At 48.3% G+C, this 19,509-nt stretch overlaps 1 protein-coding gene across 2 annotated transcripts in view; it reads right to left on the reverse strand.

Annotated features, from left to right (window-relative positions):
* LOC126518601 (TATA-box-binding protein-like) overlaps positions 1-19,509 on the reverse strand; it is a 197,656-nt gene that overhangs the window by 125,412 nt on the left and 52,735 nt on the right. For both annotated transcript variants that reach the window (XM_050168379.3, XM_055064963.1), the window contains exon 3: positions 8,545-8,724. In XM_050168379.3, the coding sequence (XP_050024336.1) occupies positions 8,545-8,724 (180 nt within the window). The remainder of the gene's footprint in view (positions 1-8,544; positions 8,725-19,509) is intronic.

The following is a 19,509-nucleotide window of genomic DNA, read 5'->3' on the forward strand; positions in this document are numbered from 1 at the left end:
GCGAGAATGGGATGCAATCACAGCCACATGTGGCGCTATTCTGGACATTCCGCCATTTTCTTCGATGCGTGACGTAGGCGCGACGCAAACAAAATGGCGCTGGTGGCCCCGTTTTGCTTACGTAACGTGACGCCAACTTGACGTTTCGCCTAAGAAACTGAAATGAAGGCACTGAATGTAGCGTTATCGGTAAAGCAAAACAGTTTTCCTCCGCAGTAAAAATAAAGCAGCTATCTCGAAGTGTACGATTATTCCGTCGAAAACTTCTCGCTTCCATCGTCTGCTTCAATAGCTAGGATGCGTGCCCCCGGAAAATGGAATGAGTCATCGCATGTTGGCGCCAAAGCGCTTGTTTTCTTGCTTGAGAAAACATACGCGACCTACCAGTGGTGATGCGCGCACGTTTGAGGCCACGTTATCGCTATCTCGTGAAACGCAAGCGACTCAGCCCGACTCGGCTGGCTGAGAAACGGCTGAATATCACCGATAGCGTCGCGCGCGCCAGAGATATCCACTAGCGCGACGCAAGCGCCGGCGCTGCCATCTCTTGTTGATTTCGCTGGTTACTCGCACCACAGGAGGAAACTTCAAGGCGCCGCCTTGCGTACATTTGTTTTTATAAAGTAGGAAGAGGCCGTTGCCATAACTTTTGATTGTGCGAAAAGGCATTAATCTTGATTACAATATAAATGCAGCAGGGAAAAGTGGACAGCATTGCCAAAAGTTTGCTATGTTCAACCAATATTATTTCGTATAAACGCGTTCTTTTAAAAAATGATGGCCCCAAACACAAATGCCAACACCACCCGAGAGCGATGCAAATACTATGAGCACGCGTTATGAACAAAAGATTTTCGTGGCGCCAAACTACGGGGAAAATGTGGCGATACGCATTCCTCTCGGCTGTCATTGCATATGGCTGCTCATTAGCATAATTCGCGCGGCTCGTCGCAGCAAAAATTATGGCGGAAAATCTCAGCAATGGCGGCCCAGCGCAACGTCACGCATCGTAAAAATAACGTTTACGAAACAGCCCTTCCTGTGACGCTCCTCACGAGATATTCCTTCAGCCAATCAGCAAGCTGGCATGGCGCATATCTTGGATCGCCACCACATATTCGCGCAATTGCAGATGCATTGCACTGGCTTCTGCACGCTACCGCTCACATTCTTTTTGAAGCGCTAACATCACAATATATCTGCCAAGGATAAAAAAATGTATTAGTCCATAAAATTTGCAGCTCCACGTCACGTTTCGTCATCTTGATGAAAACGCAAAATGACATTTCGCAAAACTTCTGTTTCCCGGCACAAATTTCAAGGCACGTGAGCTTGCCAAAGCCAATCAGAGAGTCAACATGGCGGATAATGGCGGCCGTGCAGCCGCCATGCATGTCGAGAATAGCACCCATGGCTGCAAAGTTTGTGGCCGATGTGCGCGCACCCCCACGCGCATGACCGCGCTCTCCCACGCCCACTCGCACAGCGCTACTGGCATGGCTAATCCTCTCCTTGCTCCCCTTGCCGATGATCACCGCTTTCCTGCAATTACCACAGACTGCGCCCGGACACTCATGAGCCGCTAAAGGCTTAGGCCTTAATAGAACGGTATAGCTCATTTTTGTACAAAGTTTCAGTTTTAACCGGAAACACTCAGTGAAAGAAAATTTACAATAAAGTTATGGCGATGATCTGCACGCAGCCGCAAGTCCCCATGTGCTCTGATGAGAGTAGCCTGCCAAAGTTGGTGATGTGTTACCTAGCGGCTCAAGCAATCTTCAATTTTTTTTTTCGGTTCTGTGGAGGAAGGTGGTACTCAGCTTCCAAATGCAGAATGCTGCGAATACATGGGCTCAATCCCGGTGGTTTGTTTGTGAAGGCAGCTTTCTGTGCTCTCTGATGACGCCGAAGCTCAGAATGAGGCGGCAGCCTGACGACAGCGGTCACCGTCAACGTAACAGAATAAGTAAGTGTGCAAGGTCACACTTAAAACTGAAAGTATATTCAGATAAAATACAGTATGCTCCTGTCGACAAAAAAAGTTTGGAGTAACAAGCGGTGTTGTTGAGCGAGGGTGTAGACCGATAATGTTTCCAAAGACAGGACCACGCTCTAATCCCGGTGCTCAGCGGAAATGTAGATTGAGAGCATGTCAACTACCGTGCAATTGATACTTCATTAGGTCGTTGCGTGTTTGTGTTGTGTCTAGCAGGAACGAGTAGTGTAAGAGATGATACTGGAGAGGAGGTGGTGAGCGAAGTCCGCGAAAAGTGCTTGAGAGAAGCCATATTGAACGTCCACGACGTGTTGAAGAAAGCATACGACTTCAGTTGCTCAGGTTGACAGTAAGGCTTGAGTGGTAGCATACCGCTGGGCATATTTGGTAACCACAGCGATAGACACACTTTGCGGAACAGACGAAAGGGACCAACTGAGTTGGCTGGCCTTTTCGAGCTCTAGCATAGTCTGAAAAATGAATGTGGCAAAGTATGACGCACAAAATAGTATATGCCAACCCGAATTAATCAGCGTGGTCATACTTGCACGACTCGCCATGGTGGCCTGCCACTAGCACAACGAGCACTTCAGAGACGTCCGAAGGACGTTTCTACGGTACAAGGGCACATCGCCCCCCCCCCCCCCCCCCCCATAAGCTTGCGAATAGGGGCATCGTGAGATCCAGCACTACGGCGCTTGTTGATGTTGATCAGGATGACGTCAGCGTTACATTCGGAGTTTATTAGTGAGAAAATTGATGTTATGCTTATTTTCATCACCATGGCGGGCGTAATCAGGCAACCATTGACAGCATTTAATTAGAGGATGCCTGACTACTCAGTGGAGCTTGTGCACGACAATGGCAACAAGGAACACAAACATGCTAGTCTACATTGAGGCTATATTATAAAGTTGGTACGGCAACGTGGTAGACAATATGGAGGACATACAAATCCCGCATATATTACTGCACAATAATATTAAATAGCGGTCTTCCTTCACGCGCGTGGATAACCGTCATTGGAGAATACTTTGGAAACTAACTGCAAGTACTGCATATGTCATACACAAGGGTGTACCTGGCCTGGTGGCCGTAAATGTGACGTAATATTGCCAGCAGTTTTGGCCAATTTGCGCTTTGACAGTTTGCTCAATTCTTGTGTCGTGACTTTTGCGTCAAGGTGCACAACCAAGATATCCATGTGTGTCTTAATACTTAAGCACATCTAGATTTGCAGCTGCTGCGGTAACCCATAAGGGCGGATAGCAAAGCCACTAGCGAGATAATTGGGGGCACCTTAACGAAACCGATAACTCAAAAGCCGTGCACGACGGCGTGTCTCGTAGACGCTGTGGGATGTTCGGACGTTAACAATGTGTGCCGACTGAAAAAAGGCTGCCACGGAGTGCTTCTGACGGTTAGCGTAGCTTGTTTACTCCGTAGCATCGAAAAGATAAAAAAATTACCGACGATTACGTTACTTCCTAATGCGAAATTTGAGCGCAGCAAATAAGCTGTTTCACCTTTTCGATAGATTGAGGCAAAGAAATCGAGCAACACATGTATGCGCTATCACAGAATTTTTTTGTTTATTTTTCACACGTATTCCTTTAACAAAGACTCCACTAACAGTTCTTGACAGTCATGAAGGAAGCTTTGTGGTCGGAGAAATAGACTGATATATGTTCGACTTGGTACACCAATGCTTGATTCTCAAAGACGAGATCTATACAAGTGCCTCGCGAGGTTGTCACAGCCGTGGGACGCGTTACGAGCGAGAGGAACGGGATGTTCTCCCGCATAAGTGTTAGGAAATTGCTGTTTGTCTTTATGTCAACATTAAAGTCCCCCACTACTAACATCGGTGTGGATCGATGGACGGTTAATGCGAGTTCCAGGAAGTGCACGACGTCCCACCGATCTGGCTCTCTGATTGCCACCGCACAGGGGTTGCATTGGAGGAGGAGCGAAGAAAGGAATTAAGTTCGAGCCGGCGCTTTGACAACCGGAGACTCGCAGGAAGAGGGGGGAGGGGGGCGGCGTGTACACCCAGCGGCAAACGATGGGGGCAGAAGCGCGCGCAGCAAGCGGACAACACGATAAAGGGAGGAGGGAAGAGATAGCAGCGACTGACTGATGCCGCTGACGCCGATAGTGAGTCAACCCCAGCTGCGCAGTTGGTTTCAGGGACAACGCCGCCGATGCCGACACAAACAATATGATACCCTCGCTTCCGCAGCGCTAAGAACCAGGTCTAGCCGTGGGAAGGTGGTCACGTATTCGTCGACGTGCCGGGGCCTACGTGAAATAACCGGCGCGTCGGCAACTGAAGAGCACCCTATCCGCCGCACAAGAACAGGGGGGGGGGGACCCTTTCCTCCTCTTTCTGCATGGCGGCGACGGTGTTCTATGCAGTCACGTTATCTTGACTCTCTAGCGGCGTCAGCGGCATCCAGCGGTATCAGTCGGTCGCTGCTAGCGCTGGGGGGATGAAAGGGGGGCGGAGCTGGTTACGAGGCCGACGACAACGCCGACGACGACGCGAAACCCAGGAACGGACGCCAAAGAGCTGCGCTCTAAAAGGAAAAGAAAAAAACAACCGTATCAAAAGCCCACAATCAATCATCGCTCGTCGCCACTAAACGCTCTCAGGATGACAAGTCATTTCCAGGCGACGAGCGGCTACGCTAGATCAAGAACACTGATAACGCCGGCGAGACAAGCATTGTGGCGAAGTTCAATGCGCAGAGATAGCATTTAATTCTATTTTTGCTGACGTCATTACGCGTCACCGCGGGAAGTGAAAAGTTTAAGGTGACTACGCCACCTGATGGCACTCACGCGAACTAAACCCTCGTGTCCAGAAACGCTGGATACATGATGTCGGGACTGGCAGGTCTAGCCCACCGGCCCGGTCCAGGGCACGCCGGAGAGCCAGGATTTACTTGTCTAGAGGGGGGCCACGCAAACGCGAGACCCACTCTTCCTTGCCGAACTTGGGGTATCTCGACCCGCACTCCCGGAGCATGTGTGCTATAGAGTGGAGGTCTGTCCGCTGGACGGGCAGGCGTCGTCGCGATATACGTCGGGATGAACCGTGTAGAAGGGCAAGACATGAATATGGGCCGGTCTGTAAGTCTAAGAGAAACGGCTGGCGCCATAGAGTTTCACATTAGTATACCTAGAGGCAAATCTGGCGCTGCGATCGTTCAACCATCATGGGAATGATGGGAAGTACAGGCTTCGGATTGGCATTCTATTGACTGGCGAACTAGTCTACAAGTATTTTTTTGGCAGTTTTGGTTTCGCTCTAAGCGCAGTTGCTATAACCTGCAGTGGGACAGTGCAACGCAAAGCTATCTGCCTTTGTTATGTTGCTCGGAGTGGCGATAGCGCGCTGGGCCAGCGACTGGGACGATGCTTGTGTCGCGGTGTGGCGTCGAAGCCGTGACGAGAAAGCGGCGGCATCGTAAACGTTGAAAGAACACTTTTTGAGCGTTTGGACCTTGGTTTGTTAAGTGTTAGGTTGGCACTGTAGCGTTACGTGCTTTATGAAGCTTCAGAATAGGACAAAGAAGGCACTACTTATACAAGACATATACAGTTGTACTTCTAGTGGCTTGACAATCAAATTTTATTGAGGGCGTCATTATGTGCTCGTTTATGTGCTCATTGAAATGCGTGTTTTAGGACTTTGAGAACACAAACGTACTTGTGGTAGGAAAGATAGCTGCTTCCTAGCTGTAGTCTAGTGTCGCGCAATGGGTACCCGCAAAGCCACGCTGTAATGTTTCGGAAGCGACACGCCAATATAAAATATGATGAAGCATACTCGTAGGAGGCCACTAGCGTCCTAGCTAGCACTGTAGCAGATGTGCTTAAAAGTACTTGAAGACGTTCAGCAATCGTGACAGCCGACGCAACCTTTCGAAAGAGAGAGAGAGTTCGCAAGTGCCTGTCGTCTGCGAGAAAAGTCTCGCGTTTCGCGTTTGCAGCGAGCAGGCGTCGTAGCAGACAACACCTGTAGCATTCCGCTCAAGCGCGCAACGCTTTGTCACAATACAACATTTCTATTTCCAGAAATACTTGATGAGTATTTTTATATATAGTACATGCACGGTTGTTTTGCTGTTGCAAAAATGAAAAAATAATTATTTTTTGGCGTTAAGTTGGGAACAGAATCGCACAAGTATGCATACCCTGGTGTGTCCTGGTGACAAACCATAGTAAACCATGCTTCCATCTCAAAGCCATACGAAGTTTATGTAGCGTATTGTACATTATATAACATACTGCAGAAATAGAATTAGATTTTACGCGAAAATATTTGAGTATAGCTTTGTTTACTGCGCCAGAAGCAAACGCCACTAGTCTAAAGACCGAAGTCAATCCGAAGCCTGTACTTCCCATCATTCCCATGTAGGTTGAGGCAACGCTCATGAGAACCCCCGTAGACACTAGCGCCACATTTCCCTCTAGGGTATTTATTTAGAAACTCTATGGCTGGCGGCCTATTCCACTGACAAGTGCAGCGCCGTCCACGGCCTTAGTCCCCTCACTTGGAGGAGAGAGCCAAGCCCGGCCGTGCGCCTGCCAAATTGCTTCGGTCCTCAGCCGCTAGGGCGCTGCGCATGCGCAGTTCGGCGTCGCAAAAGGCGGACTGGCCCACTTTTCCTTACTTAGCATGCGGTGGCTTGTCTAAAATCGCGGGGGCGTGCAACGGTGAGTCAAAGATGCCGCTAAAACGGATCCTCAGTAAAGAATAGTTGGCAGACCAATGTCGTGCACGTGCCGCAAGGACTCGATAATGATGTACGGCTGCACAAAAAGTTTAGTAATACGCAAATAAACCCATGCTCTCCAGCAGGTGCGAGTAGCCGGTGCCTGAGCGATCGGCGGCAGCATCTTCTATTCCTTTCGTAACGGAGCAGTCTCCGGCTATTCGGAAAAAAAACTGCAATTTTGTTCGGCTATTAATGCATCTTTAACGCGTTCACGTCAATTTACGCAGTGAGTTTTCGCGGCTTTGTGGCGACGAGTGACAGACAGGTGAAATGGGTGTGGCCTGAAACGTTTTGAGAATAGCAGAGGGTTAATGCGAAGAGGCGTCGAATCAAAAATAATTATTTCTCTTTTGTTCGGTCGTATCATGCACAATCAGTGTGTACACGTCATGTCAGATTGGAAGTGTTAGATACGGGACCTTTTCCCGAGCCTCCTTCGAATTCACCAGACTACATCGAATCGCGTCACACCTAAGAAGCACATCTACCACGTTCCTGATGCACAGCACGTCCAAACAAGTTGGCGTCCCCCATCTCGTGCGCCTTTATGTGGAGCTATTGTCCCACTGCTTGACGGGAGCCTGGCACGGTTCCAGGTAACCTGGGTCCCGAGGAAAGAGGCTTTGCGGCTCTAAAAGGTCGCTCGAGAACAATTCGCCTGCCCCCGCTGGGCGCTTGCAAGCCATGAGGCAACGACGACTGCAATGCACCGTGAAACCCTGGGAGCAACCCCCCCATCCACCTTTGTGATGGCAGTTGCAGACCAGGAAGGCAATACCACAGACAAGTAATCTATCGGACAAGTGGAGTCAAGGGAGCGACCCTCTGAGCCGAGTGTGACTTGCACTCGCACGGGCGTCTACGATTGGCCGAAAATGAAGATACCTGAGCGGACTAGACGATTGGCCGAACAGGTCGTGACCTCGATACACCTACACCGAAGGGGTTAAAAGCCAGAGACCGGGAGCAGCAAAAGAGCATTCCTTCATTCATCTTTTTCGAGCTTCTTGCCACGGGCCGCAGCGTCCGAGTTGCTGCCAGCCAGCAAGGACTTTATCACTTAATTTTTTTAATCTTTACTTTAAATAATGTAAATAAACCTGCAGCTTTCATCTCAAAGTCCTCCTCAACTTCGGCCAACTCCCGCACTCAACGGCAAGGTCCAAAATCTGGGGGACAGCGATTTGGATTGTCCTCCAGATCCAACAGGAGCTATAGCGGTTTTCGTGACGTCGCATGACAGGCACGAGAAGTGGGGTTGGTTCAAAAAAGTTTTTGACCAATTGTGGAAGGCTGATTGCATAATTGGAATAGAACAATTTGGAATAGCTTTAGGTATAGCGTCCATGAATGCGCATACATGCATATATAGTTGCGTGCATACTTTCATACATACTTTCATACATGCACACACGCACGCGCGCGCGTGCGAACGAACCAACGCTTCTGATTTGATGCCAAGTATAATCAGGAATTTTAAAGTGTCGCAGACCAAGTAAAATTGGTCAGGAATGCTAACGGAATGGTGCTATCGAAACAGATGTTTTAGAATAGGTAAAAGCATGTCGAACGGTATTCGGGCGGTTGTGGAACTTTATGGCCGGAGACGTATTGGCAGTTTCTCGTCGAAGTATCAGGTAGAGAAAATACAGCAATGCAACAAACCTAAGAAAGAAGACGACGATCTAGCACTTGATTCGTGTAATATGCCACAACCACAACGCAGGAACGGTGGATGCATAAAAACGGATAGTGCATCACCTTCTCGCCCCGGTGCAGACAATTTTCCCGGATCGGAACAGCAGCGCCGTGGTGCGGGGCTCCCGTATGCGCATAATCACGGCGGCGAACCTGCGCGGGTTGTACTCGGCGTTGCGAGCCCGCAAAGCGATCTGGCGAAGGTCGAGCGGGCAGCAGAGGTTTACCGTGGCCACGATGTTCCTGCAATTTACGGAGAGGCAGTTTAGGATAGAAACAGCATGGTGCGACGTCCGTGTATTTTTCTTTAAAAAGTCAGTTTCTTATGGACTTCAACGCACCAGATACACAATTTGTGAGGTGCTGAGAGGCGCTCTGCAACGCTGAGTTTCGTTCTCCGGAAGAAAATATATTCTCAATGTGCGTTGGCATCACTGCCTTTTTGGTGATGGGTTATTGTTTATACCTCCATGTTGACAACCAATCCACATAGAAATTGTAAAGCATGCTGACAAACGGCAGCGAGACCTGAAGACTAATTTCGCCCCAGAATTATGAAAGGTCACGGTTTTACAGCCTTACAGCAAGCAAAACCAGCAAGCAAAGTTTGTTGGCGCAAGGGCTAGTTACGGCCAAAGAGCACCATGCCAGTGTTAGTGGCTTCGAAGTGGAGTGATGAGTTCTATGAAGTTGATGTGACGTGGCTTTCAAAGGGCCTTGAAAAAGTCGCTGTAAAGTGCGTAAAATATACGTCTAATAAGATAATGGCGATGACTGATGACGTCTACTATGACGTATACCATGCTTTGCTAAAGAATGATACGGTATACAAAATATATCAGATGAGAAACTTGGCTAGAGCACCATTGCCTCACCATGGCCCTTGAAACAGATGGGCCTCGAGGCATGTGTTACACAATACTACAATCGCAGTGGTATCCTCTGTAGAGAGGAAGTGCTACGAATGTATGGGGCTAATAACGTGCAAGACATCTTTCAGAAAACATTGGACTCTATTAGTATTGAAAAACGGTTCTGGATCAAAAAACATGATATGATGAAGAAGGATGTGCTGCCTGTATGCTAGGGGAAAATGTCTCTGTCTCACATTCGGCTTCACGACGCTCCAGGAGGATGTGGAGGATGGTCAGCGTGAGCAGAAAATTATGGGTGCCAAACGTGTGTCCTACTCTGAGACGACATAATAGGACATCTGTTAGGCGTGATTTTCTTGCAGAGAGCCAGAAATTTAACTGTGGCTTTATCATGTGCAGCTTATTCGTTTGCGCATCCCACATGCGTTGCTAGTGGTTTCACAGTTTCTTTCGTGGGAAAGGTGTCAGATCTCTGACAAGGGCAGCAGTGGTAGGATTAACAGGTTGCGATGCAATTGACGTGGCCATATAGTCCGCCAGAACATTAGCCTCGATGCCCCTATGGCCAGGCACCTAGCATATAATGACATGCTTGTAAGATATGTATGCTTTACACAAGACGGAATAGAGCTCATTAAGTACGGGATTCTTCTGCTTACAGAGTGACATCAAGGCCTTCACGACGCTTAGGGAGTCTGTATATATAATAGCTTTTTGGGTATTTTGATTTCTTTATATGCTTTACAACTGACAATAGAGCATGGGAGTCAGCCGTAACGATACTTGTTTCCGGATGCAGTACACCGGATTCCGAGAAGGATGGACCGACGGCTGCATCGGACACCTCGGCATGTGACTTCGATGCGTATGTGGAGAACTCCAGGTAGGGGTGCTTGCACTGGAGTTCTAGGAAATGCGTTCGGATTTCGATCTCTGGAGCGTGCTTTGTAACTTGTAGAAAGGGTATTTCACATTCTATCAGCTGCCACTCCCAAGGCAGTAGCAGCCTAGCTGGAGGCATTAAGCGATGTTCGAGGAGTGGGACGTCCATTTCAACGCTAAGCTCCCTCACAGGCAGTGAGAAAAGTTGTGTTACAGAGGAACAATTACGAACGAGTGTCACATATGTCATATTGTTAACAGTATTAGAACACGGATGTTGACGATCAGAATGAAGTTTAAGCAAATATGTTAGGCTGATGTATGCTCTCTGCAGATGGAGTGGCACTCATTTGATTCTAGGTATAAACTTTCGATGGTACTTGTTCTGAAAACACTAGTGGCCAGTCAGATACCTGATGGTGGAGGGGATCTAGCATCTTTAGCACGCTCGGGGCGGCAGAATGATAGATCACGGCACTCCCCAAGCGCTGTCTCTGTGTATCTGTTTCTTTCTACGTCCTCGTTCATTCGCGCTTATACGCTATCATGGACCATAGTCCAATCGTGATCGAATGAGGCTCTGGTAAAGATTCATTAAACACATCCTGTCGCTGCCCCATGTCATGTGGGATAAAATGTTTAGTAAGTTCATTCTTTTCAAACATTTTACCTTGAGATATCTTATGTGTGGGATAAAACTTAGTTTAGAGCTAAGTATAATGCCTAAGTACTTGTGATCATTATTCACAACTATTTATTGCCCGCACATTTCGAAGGTGCGATCTGCAATGAGCCCTTTCTTGTGAAAAGAACACAAGAACGTTTGTTAGGCTTCACTTTAAATCCGTTTTTGTTGGGCCATTTGGACACTTTGTTCAAGCCCTGTTGTACTTTCCTGCCACAGACTGCAAGCATGCACAATTTGAAACCTATTTCAATGTCGTCTATATAGACGTACCATAAATTGGCTGGCGGTAATGAAGCCCGACACGTGTTCATCTTCACGATAAAGAGCGTGCAGATAAGCATGGGTCCTTGGGGTACACCCGTTTCTTGTATAAAAGGTCGCTACAATACGTTGACGATTTTCACGCGGAAGGTATAGCTGGACAAATAGCTTTCTAGTATGTTTAACATATTTCCACGGATGCCCATTCCCGACAAGTCCCTCAAGATCCCATAGCGCCACGTTGTGTCATACGCCTTCACCGTATGGAGGAATATCGATAAGAAAAACTGTTTATGTACAAATGCATCACGGATATTTCGTTCAGCGTGCAGAAGATGATAAGTTATGGACCACCCTTTTCTGAAGCCACACTGAAAGGCATCAACCATATTGTTGAGTCCAGGGAAATGTATGAGTCGTCGATGAATAATTTTTTCGAAAAGCCTACACAGGCAACGTGTAAGAGCTATAGGGCGATAACTTGCTGACAAGGAAGGGTCCTTACCCAGCTTCAAGACGGGAACAACAATAGCTTCCTTCCATGTGGATGGGAGGTATACGGCAGCTCAGATAGAGTTGACAAGTGCCAGAAGTGCCCTCTGCGTTTCGTTGTGTAAGTTTTTCATCATATCATACATTATTCTATCAGCTCCCGGTGCAGAGCTTCTACACGTGCTCAAGGCAGCTTTAAGCTCGGAAATATTAAAAAGACGGTTGTATGGTTTATTCGGACGTCATTCACGGTCCAGTGACTTAAGTTCAGCTACTTGTTTATATTCCAGGAACGATTTTGTGTAATGTATAGAGCTCTATAGTGTTCGCCTTGTCTTCCAAGGTAATCCCTTGGTCGTCAACTGAGGGCAGTGGGTGGATTTGCTGCACCTTTACCTTTCTTACGCCATTCCATACTTTAGACTCTTCGGTGCAGGATGTGATGCCCGAGAGAAACCTCTACCAGCTAGCCCTCCTTGCCTGTATGCGCGTGCGCCTTCCTAGTGATTTTACCACATTAAATTCTATGAGGTTTTCTGTAGTCGGGAAGCGACGCAGCAAACCCCACGCTTTCTTTTGTTTCTGTCGTGCCAGTCTGTGCTGCTCATTCCACCAGGAGACCCGTCTTTTACATAACCGTCCTTGTATTTGTGGAATAAATTTTTATGCTGCGTCGAGTATAAAACAAGTAAAATACGCTACTGCTTCATATATGCTAAAATCGGTGATAAGATGGGATTAGCAAGTGGATTCCTTAAAACTATTCCATTCGGCGGAGGTTAGTTTCCACCTGGGGGTATGTGGAGGGCATTCGTGTTGACATATTAAATTTAAAATGACAGGGAAGTGGTTACTTCCATATGGATTTTCAGTTACATGCCATTGAAAGTAAGGAACAATTGAAGCACAGGCAATCGACAGGTATATTGATGGATATGAATTATGATGAATATTATACCTTGGCTCCTTGTTTAAGAGGCACGCACCGGAGCTTACAATAAAATTTTCAACAAAATGACCTCGCGTCGCATCGCAAGTCTCCCCACATGGTGTTGTGGGCATTAAAATCGCCAACGAGTATATAGAGGTCCGGAAGCTGATCAAATAGGTTATAAAAATCACTTTTCCCGATACGATAATTTCGTGATGTGTATATGAAACATATAGTGACCAACTTATTATAAAGAATTGCCCAGACTGACAGTGCCACAAGGGGCGTCTGAAGGCCGATATGGTGAGAAGCTACAGACTTGTCGACAACTTGCTACAGCACCAGACGAGGCGTTCGCATTTTTGCGTTCTTTAGCATAGATGGCGTACTGACGAAGAAAGCTTGTTTGTGAAGATTCAAGATGTGTCTCCTGAACACACATCATCTTTGGATTTATTTGTGTAAGAGTTCTTTAATGTCATCCAAGTTGTGGATAAGACCTCTTACATTCCAGTGTATTATGTGTAGCCATATTGTTTGTGTTTTTATGTTGTGTGTCAAGATGAGTCCAGTTGGCAAGTTGGCTTACGAAGCCTTTTTCAGGCTCCGTGATTCGGATTTTGCCTTTCTTTGAGCTGTCGCGAGATTCACGCCGCTCCCGTGGCGCTGGATGCGCCGTATGGATCGGGGTTGTGTCCATAGACTCCTGGGAGCCGCTGGACTTATGCTTGCACGAGCGGAAGCTTTCAAGTTAGGCCTTGCCTCGAAAGGCATGGCCTTGGAGACCACCAACTCACAGGTCGATGGGTCCTACTTCAGGGACGGCGCAGCAGAGATGGCTGCTGTCACCAAAGGGGCTGGTGGCACGGTCGCAACCACACTCTTTGTGGGCCGGGCCGATGCCGGTGTCTGCTGCGACGTTGCCCCCTTGCAAGCCGCATCAGCATACACTGTGGTATGGAAAAAGGAAACAAGTTTCCGCACTTCTTGAAATGCGATATTCTCCTTGATTTCCATTGTATTTATCTATTTTTCTTTACATATGGGGCGAGTTTGAGAGTATGCTACATGTCCACCGTCACAATTGGAACAGCGGAGTGTGCCACTGCCGTTCTCGGATTCGTGTTCGCCACATTTTGCACAGGTCAATCGGCCTCGGCAGCTTTGCGAATCATGGCCATATCTCTGACAAATCATCTTCGGGGAATTGGGATGTCAGGTCTGGCACGAATTTTGGTACATCTTGTTTCTAGGGTTTCCGCTAGCACGCTCGACGCAAAGGTGAGGACGAGATGTTTAGCTGGAATATCCTGGTTGTCCCGCTTGATTTTTATTCTTTGCACTTGATTCACGTTGTGCTCTTTGCAGCCCTCCAGGAGCTCTTTCTCGCTCAGGCTCAAGATATCTTCATCAGAGAACTCCTTGACATGCGTTCAGTGATCCATGGCGGTAGCAGTGATTGCCACATTACGGAATGCTAAGAGATTTGAGAGTTTGCCATGCTGTTGAATGTCGTGGACCTCAAGAAGATCTCCACTGCTCATTTTCGTCACTTTGTAGCTAGCACCTAGTATGTCGGTAAGACATGTAGCTACAGTGAAAAGTGAAATAGTTCTGTCTTTTCGGGATCTTGACGGTGTACCACATGGAAACGGGGGAAGGTTTCTTTGCGCTGGCTGAACAGCTGGAAAGTTTCTTCGTTGCGCCCTCTTTTGGAAAGAGGATGATTTGAAAGAGGGTGGAACGACGTCTTGGCCATATAGAATTCGCTTAGTTTCGGTAGCTACGGTCCAAACAAAGGTCCAAACAAAGAGCATCAGCTCAACGCCAAGGATCCCCCTTTCCCCAGACACTGCTACCCCGCACACGGCTGCACGAGAGACGGTCAAACCCTCATGTGCTCGGGTACGTGGTGTCGCAATGCACCAAACGCCTGGTGACGCAGACGGCCCAGCGATGGGGGCTTCGTTAGCGGTTCGGGAGGGGCTCTTCGACCGCACAGAACTCACGTCCTCATACTCGCGCATCGTAATTTTCCGCAGCGACGGTCTGACTACGCTGGGAAGGGGTAGCGTTGGGAACTGTTTAGCCCAGACTCCCGAACGTAAGCTCAAACCGCTACCATCTCTCGTCCTGCCTAAAACGGACCACGTGCAAGGCATCATTAGGTTGTCGATGGGCATGTCTCGGTGGCAAGGAAGCCATTTCTGAGCCTGGAGGATCGTGTAACCCGGCGCACGGGCTCTTGTTCGAAGGGCCGGCACCGGAGGTGCAGTTCGTCTTCAGACTAATTATTCTATGCGCCTGCCGGAGACGAACCACAGGCAGGACATCATTGCGCACCGATACGCGTGCTTCGGTGAGGATGCGCTTTATTGCATGCAGTGAGTGATTTTTAACGAAGGCGTGAGGTCTCGGGTGTTTCTTCGTCAGTGTTCTGGGAAATGTTGGGAGATTTTAATGGGTCGCAGAATGGAAAGGAACGGTTTCTGCGGTATTTGTTTCTTGCTCTCTTTCTATATATAACACGTAGACTTGTTTATCTTTTTATCTTTATTGCGTGAGCGCTTTTCACCGTCTGATAAATGTTATCGCTCAGCGTGGGACGTGCCTGCATGTAGCGGAAATTTCTGGAAGACACGCGGGCACCAGCGATTACTCTGGAACGTTCGATGGTTCGTGCATAAAAGCCGACGCGCTTGACCGGTAGATCAGATTTCGACGATCGCGCACTGTGGTCACCGCTATCGTTGTGCTTTAGGTGTAGTCTGTTCTTGTAGGCACAGGTTCGCAAAATCAAAGTTAGTTTCGTCTTTCACAGTATTGCTACTATGTTTTTACTGTCACTACCACGTGACATCTGGTGGAGGTGCTTTACGTTCATGTAGTGGACGCCCCCACAAAGCTGTGACCCAAGCCCGAACGCGCGAAAGAACACCAACGTCGCCAAGAACCCGCTAGCTGGCCACAGGCTGCAAGGATTGCTCCCGGAGCACGGACTTTTGCCTGAGACCATCAGAAAGATCGTCGCCAAGTCAACCCCAATGGCAGCCCCAGCGTCCCCCATCGTGGTGCAGCAGCGCAGGGAGCCTGCGACGTTCCGCCTTTCAACATTCGAGAACTAGGCGAGCTGGCTTTAGACGCATGGGAGGGTAGCTACATTGAACATCTGGAACAACGACGACAAACTCAAACATGTCTTTTTCGCATTGTAAGACGCCGCCAGGATGTGGTTCGAGAACCGAGAAGCCGCCTTAAGGACGTGGGACCTGTCCCAAAGCGGATTCCTGCAGACAGTCTTAAACGTCGTGCTCCGAGAACGAGTCCTAGCTCTACAGAAACCCGAGTGCAGCTGCCTAATGAGACCATCGCGAAGTTCACGGAGGAGGTGAGCCGTCTATTCCGCCACGACGACCCGGAAATTTCTGAGGAGAAGGAAGTCCGCCTGCTCAGGCGTGTTGTGAACGAGGAACTTTTCGCCGGAATATTGCAATTTCCTTTGAAGACTGCCTACGAGTTTCTTCGCGAGGCCACCAGCATTCAGAAGACACTCCTAGGGCGGAACCGCCAATTCAACCGCCGCACGAACTCCACAAACTACGCCGGAGTTATATCACTAGCCACCAGGGGCGTAGCTAGGGGGGGGGTGCTTATGGGGCTTCAGCCCCCCCCCCCCCCCCGAAATTTTTTCGTGTTGTCCATGCAACGTCGACCAAAGCAACCCCCGGTACCGGAAATCATTCTGGATTTTGTCTAGAATGTCGTTTTCACGCTCGAAAAAACATTTCACCGCGAACATTGCGAACTCGGGCTGGATTTCGCGGCAGCGCTCATGCACCGGGAGTCACATAACGGAATCAGCCCCATCCGAGCAAAAAGTTTCAAGGGCGTTTTGATGGCGAACGGGCTCGCCGCGGCATTTTGCGGAGGCCGCGGAATCTACGGAGTGCATGAATTTCAATTTCGAAACTTTTGGGCATAAAGTTCTCAAAGTTTTCATGCGAAACGTGCATTGACATTTTCGAAGTTGTGCTTCAGCTATTCAATTGCGGAAGTTTGTGGGTTTAATATTGTTATAAACATTTGACGCCAAAGGTTAATTGAGTTTTCTAGTCTTACATAGAAACATACAACGAGACAAGCCAAATCAACACACTATCAGACAAGTCGACAAAACACGCAGTGAAATCCGATGAGGCATGAGTTGGGGTTCATTTGTGCCGTCATGTCGCATAAAAAAATAACATTTTTTTTCACCTACGCCAAAGCATCTATGTCAAGACACTAAAGCCAGCCAGGGTAACTACGTTCTTATTTTTTCTACTTTGACTTTTATTCGTGAGGACACATTGAGCCTCTTAATTTTTTTTATTCTCGCTACCCTACCCGCGGGGTGCCAGAGCCAGCCAGAGCGCATGCGTTTTTTTCGTGTTGCCCCGACCACCGCGCTGCGCACTTCAGTGCGCGCTTGGTTTTCTCTGGCCGAGTATATTTTCGCCTGGCAGATTTTTGGGCGCCTTCTGGCTAGCAGTCAAGAGAAAGAAACAATGGTCGCTCGCCGTCATCACTGTGAAGACTCGGATGGCTTGCACCGCGTTCGCTTGAGCGCAACCTCTCGGGAAAGTCTTGTCTCGCCGGTGTAGGATACTGAACACTATGCGTATGGTTCTCGGTGGACCAAGCGTCTCACGTTTTCCTCGATATTCATTCGGTAGCCACATTAGCTGCCCAAATTAGGCATTGGATTGCGGCCAACATACTCTGCTTTGCGTTCTTTTTTTTTCATTTCGGTGCCCCCGCCCAACAATAGGAAAAAGAAAATACATTGTTGCGACGCTGCGAATTGTCGCATGGTGATATTTGTTACTTCTCATTTTGCGGAAAGTAATCGGCCACGGCATGCTTCAGTTGGCGGATACCATTATATTATTGTGATTATATGGGGGGGGGGGACACTCCAGACGCATTCCTGCTGTCGCCGTCGCCCTCATGTTTCGTATGAAGTCCAAGGGCGATAACGTCGTGACCGCGTGCCGCATGCTGTATGTGCGACTGAAAGTGTAGGGAATGGGTGAGCCGACGATGGTGGCTCAGTCTTGTGTGCGCATACAAAAAAGCGGGGAGCAAGCGCGCCGCCTTTCGTCGCGCGCGATACATCGGGTGGAGTGGATGGAATTGGGGCGCGATCTAGGATTCTGTGAATCTGTGATTGCGCAACATGTTTATTTGCCTTGTTTGACGCATTATATACAGTGACTTTTTCTTGGATACGTAGATGTATTGGAGACTTATACGTATATTTAAATATCTTGTTGCGAGGTTTTGTGTATACGTGCAGTGAACTTTCTTTCCGGTGACACTTTTTGCCCTTTATCAATCATTTGTACATTCCATTGCATCTTCGCATTTCTAATGAACGAGGGCGAGTCAAGTGAAAGTGAGTCTACCCACTCCGCGCAATAATGGTTCGGTTCATTATCTGCAAGGCATGCGCGTAGCACACAGGCATTTCTCATTTACAAAAGTGACACTCAGGTGTGAGGGTACATGTTCTTCTGCGCTCTCATAAGCTGGGTTGAACAAGGTTGCGTGACCTAATGGACGCTTCCGAAGTTGAGCAGCGTAGTGCCGTGAGGTTTTCGACAGCTGAAAGTGTTTCCCAAAAAGAAGTTAGTCACCGTATGGCTGCCGTGTACGTTGAACATTGTATTTCATTGGCCACTGTGATGCGTCGGAGCAAACGGTTGAAAGAAGGACGTGAAAGTTGGAAAGACGATCCAAGACCGGGCTAAAGCTATCGTGCAATCACCCCCAACGCAAGTGCAAAAGTTGATGAGCTGATGAGACAAGAACGGAGGATAAGCATCAAAGAACTGGCAGAGCATGTGAATATCAGTCACAGCTCGGTTCACACCTTAATGAACATCTCGGTTGTCGGCTCTTGTGTGCGCAATGAATGCCCAAGATTTTGAACCACCACCAGGAGAAGGTTCTGCGCTGCCTTGAGTCATCTGACCCGGTACCACATTGAGGGTGACGACTTCTGTGCGATTGTGATCGAGGACGAACCATGGTGCCACTATTTATTACAAGCCTGAAACACGACGGCAAAGCTTACAGTGGAAACATTAGAATTCACCACCCCCAAAGAAAGCAAATGCCGTCATTTCCGCCGGAAAGATGTCGACTTTTGTTTTTTCGATCGTCAGGGGCCATTACTGATAGAATTTGCTAAACGCGGAGAGACTATCAATCGTTTCCGATATTTTGAAACACCGGATCGGCTGCATGTAACAATCAAGAAAAAACGACGTGGAAAATTGACAAATGGGGTCATCTTGTTCCACGACCTGGCTATGGTGTTGGGGCTCTGAGCAAGAGGTCGCGGAATCGAATCCCGGCCACGGCGGCCGCATTTCGATGGGGGCGAAAGGCGAAATGACCCATGTACTTAGATTTAGGTGCACGTTAAAGAAACCCAGGTGGTCGAAATTTCCGGAGTCCTCCACTACGGCGTGCCTCATAATCACAAAGTGGTTTTGGGACGTAAAACCCCATAATTTAATTTTTAATTGTTCCATGAAAATGCCCGTCCCCACGTCGCTGATGTGGTTAATACAAAACTGGCAAAGTGCAAGTGGGAAACGCTGCAACATCCCCCATACAGCTGAGACATGTCGCCTTGCGACTTCCACATTTTGGGACAAGTGAAAAAAAAAAAACAGCTCAAGGGTAACAGATTCGTGTCGGACGATGACGTGAAAGAGTCACTTGCAGTTCTTTTGAAGCAGCAACGCAAGGAGTTTAATGAGACGGGAATCACCCGCCTCGTTAGTCAATGGGACAAATGTCTAAATGATCATGGAGACTACTTTTAAATAAAGTGCCCCGTTTGTCGT

Source organism: Dermacentor andersoni, chromosome 1 (genome assembly GCF_023375885.2).
Source record: "Dermacentor andersoni chromosome 1, qqDerAnde1_hic_scaffold, whole genome shotgun sequence".
NCBI lineage: Eukaryota > Metazoa > Arthropoda > Arachnida > Ixodida > Ixodidae > Dermacentor > Dermacentor andersoni.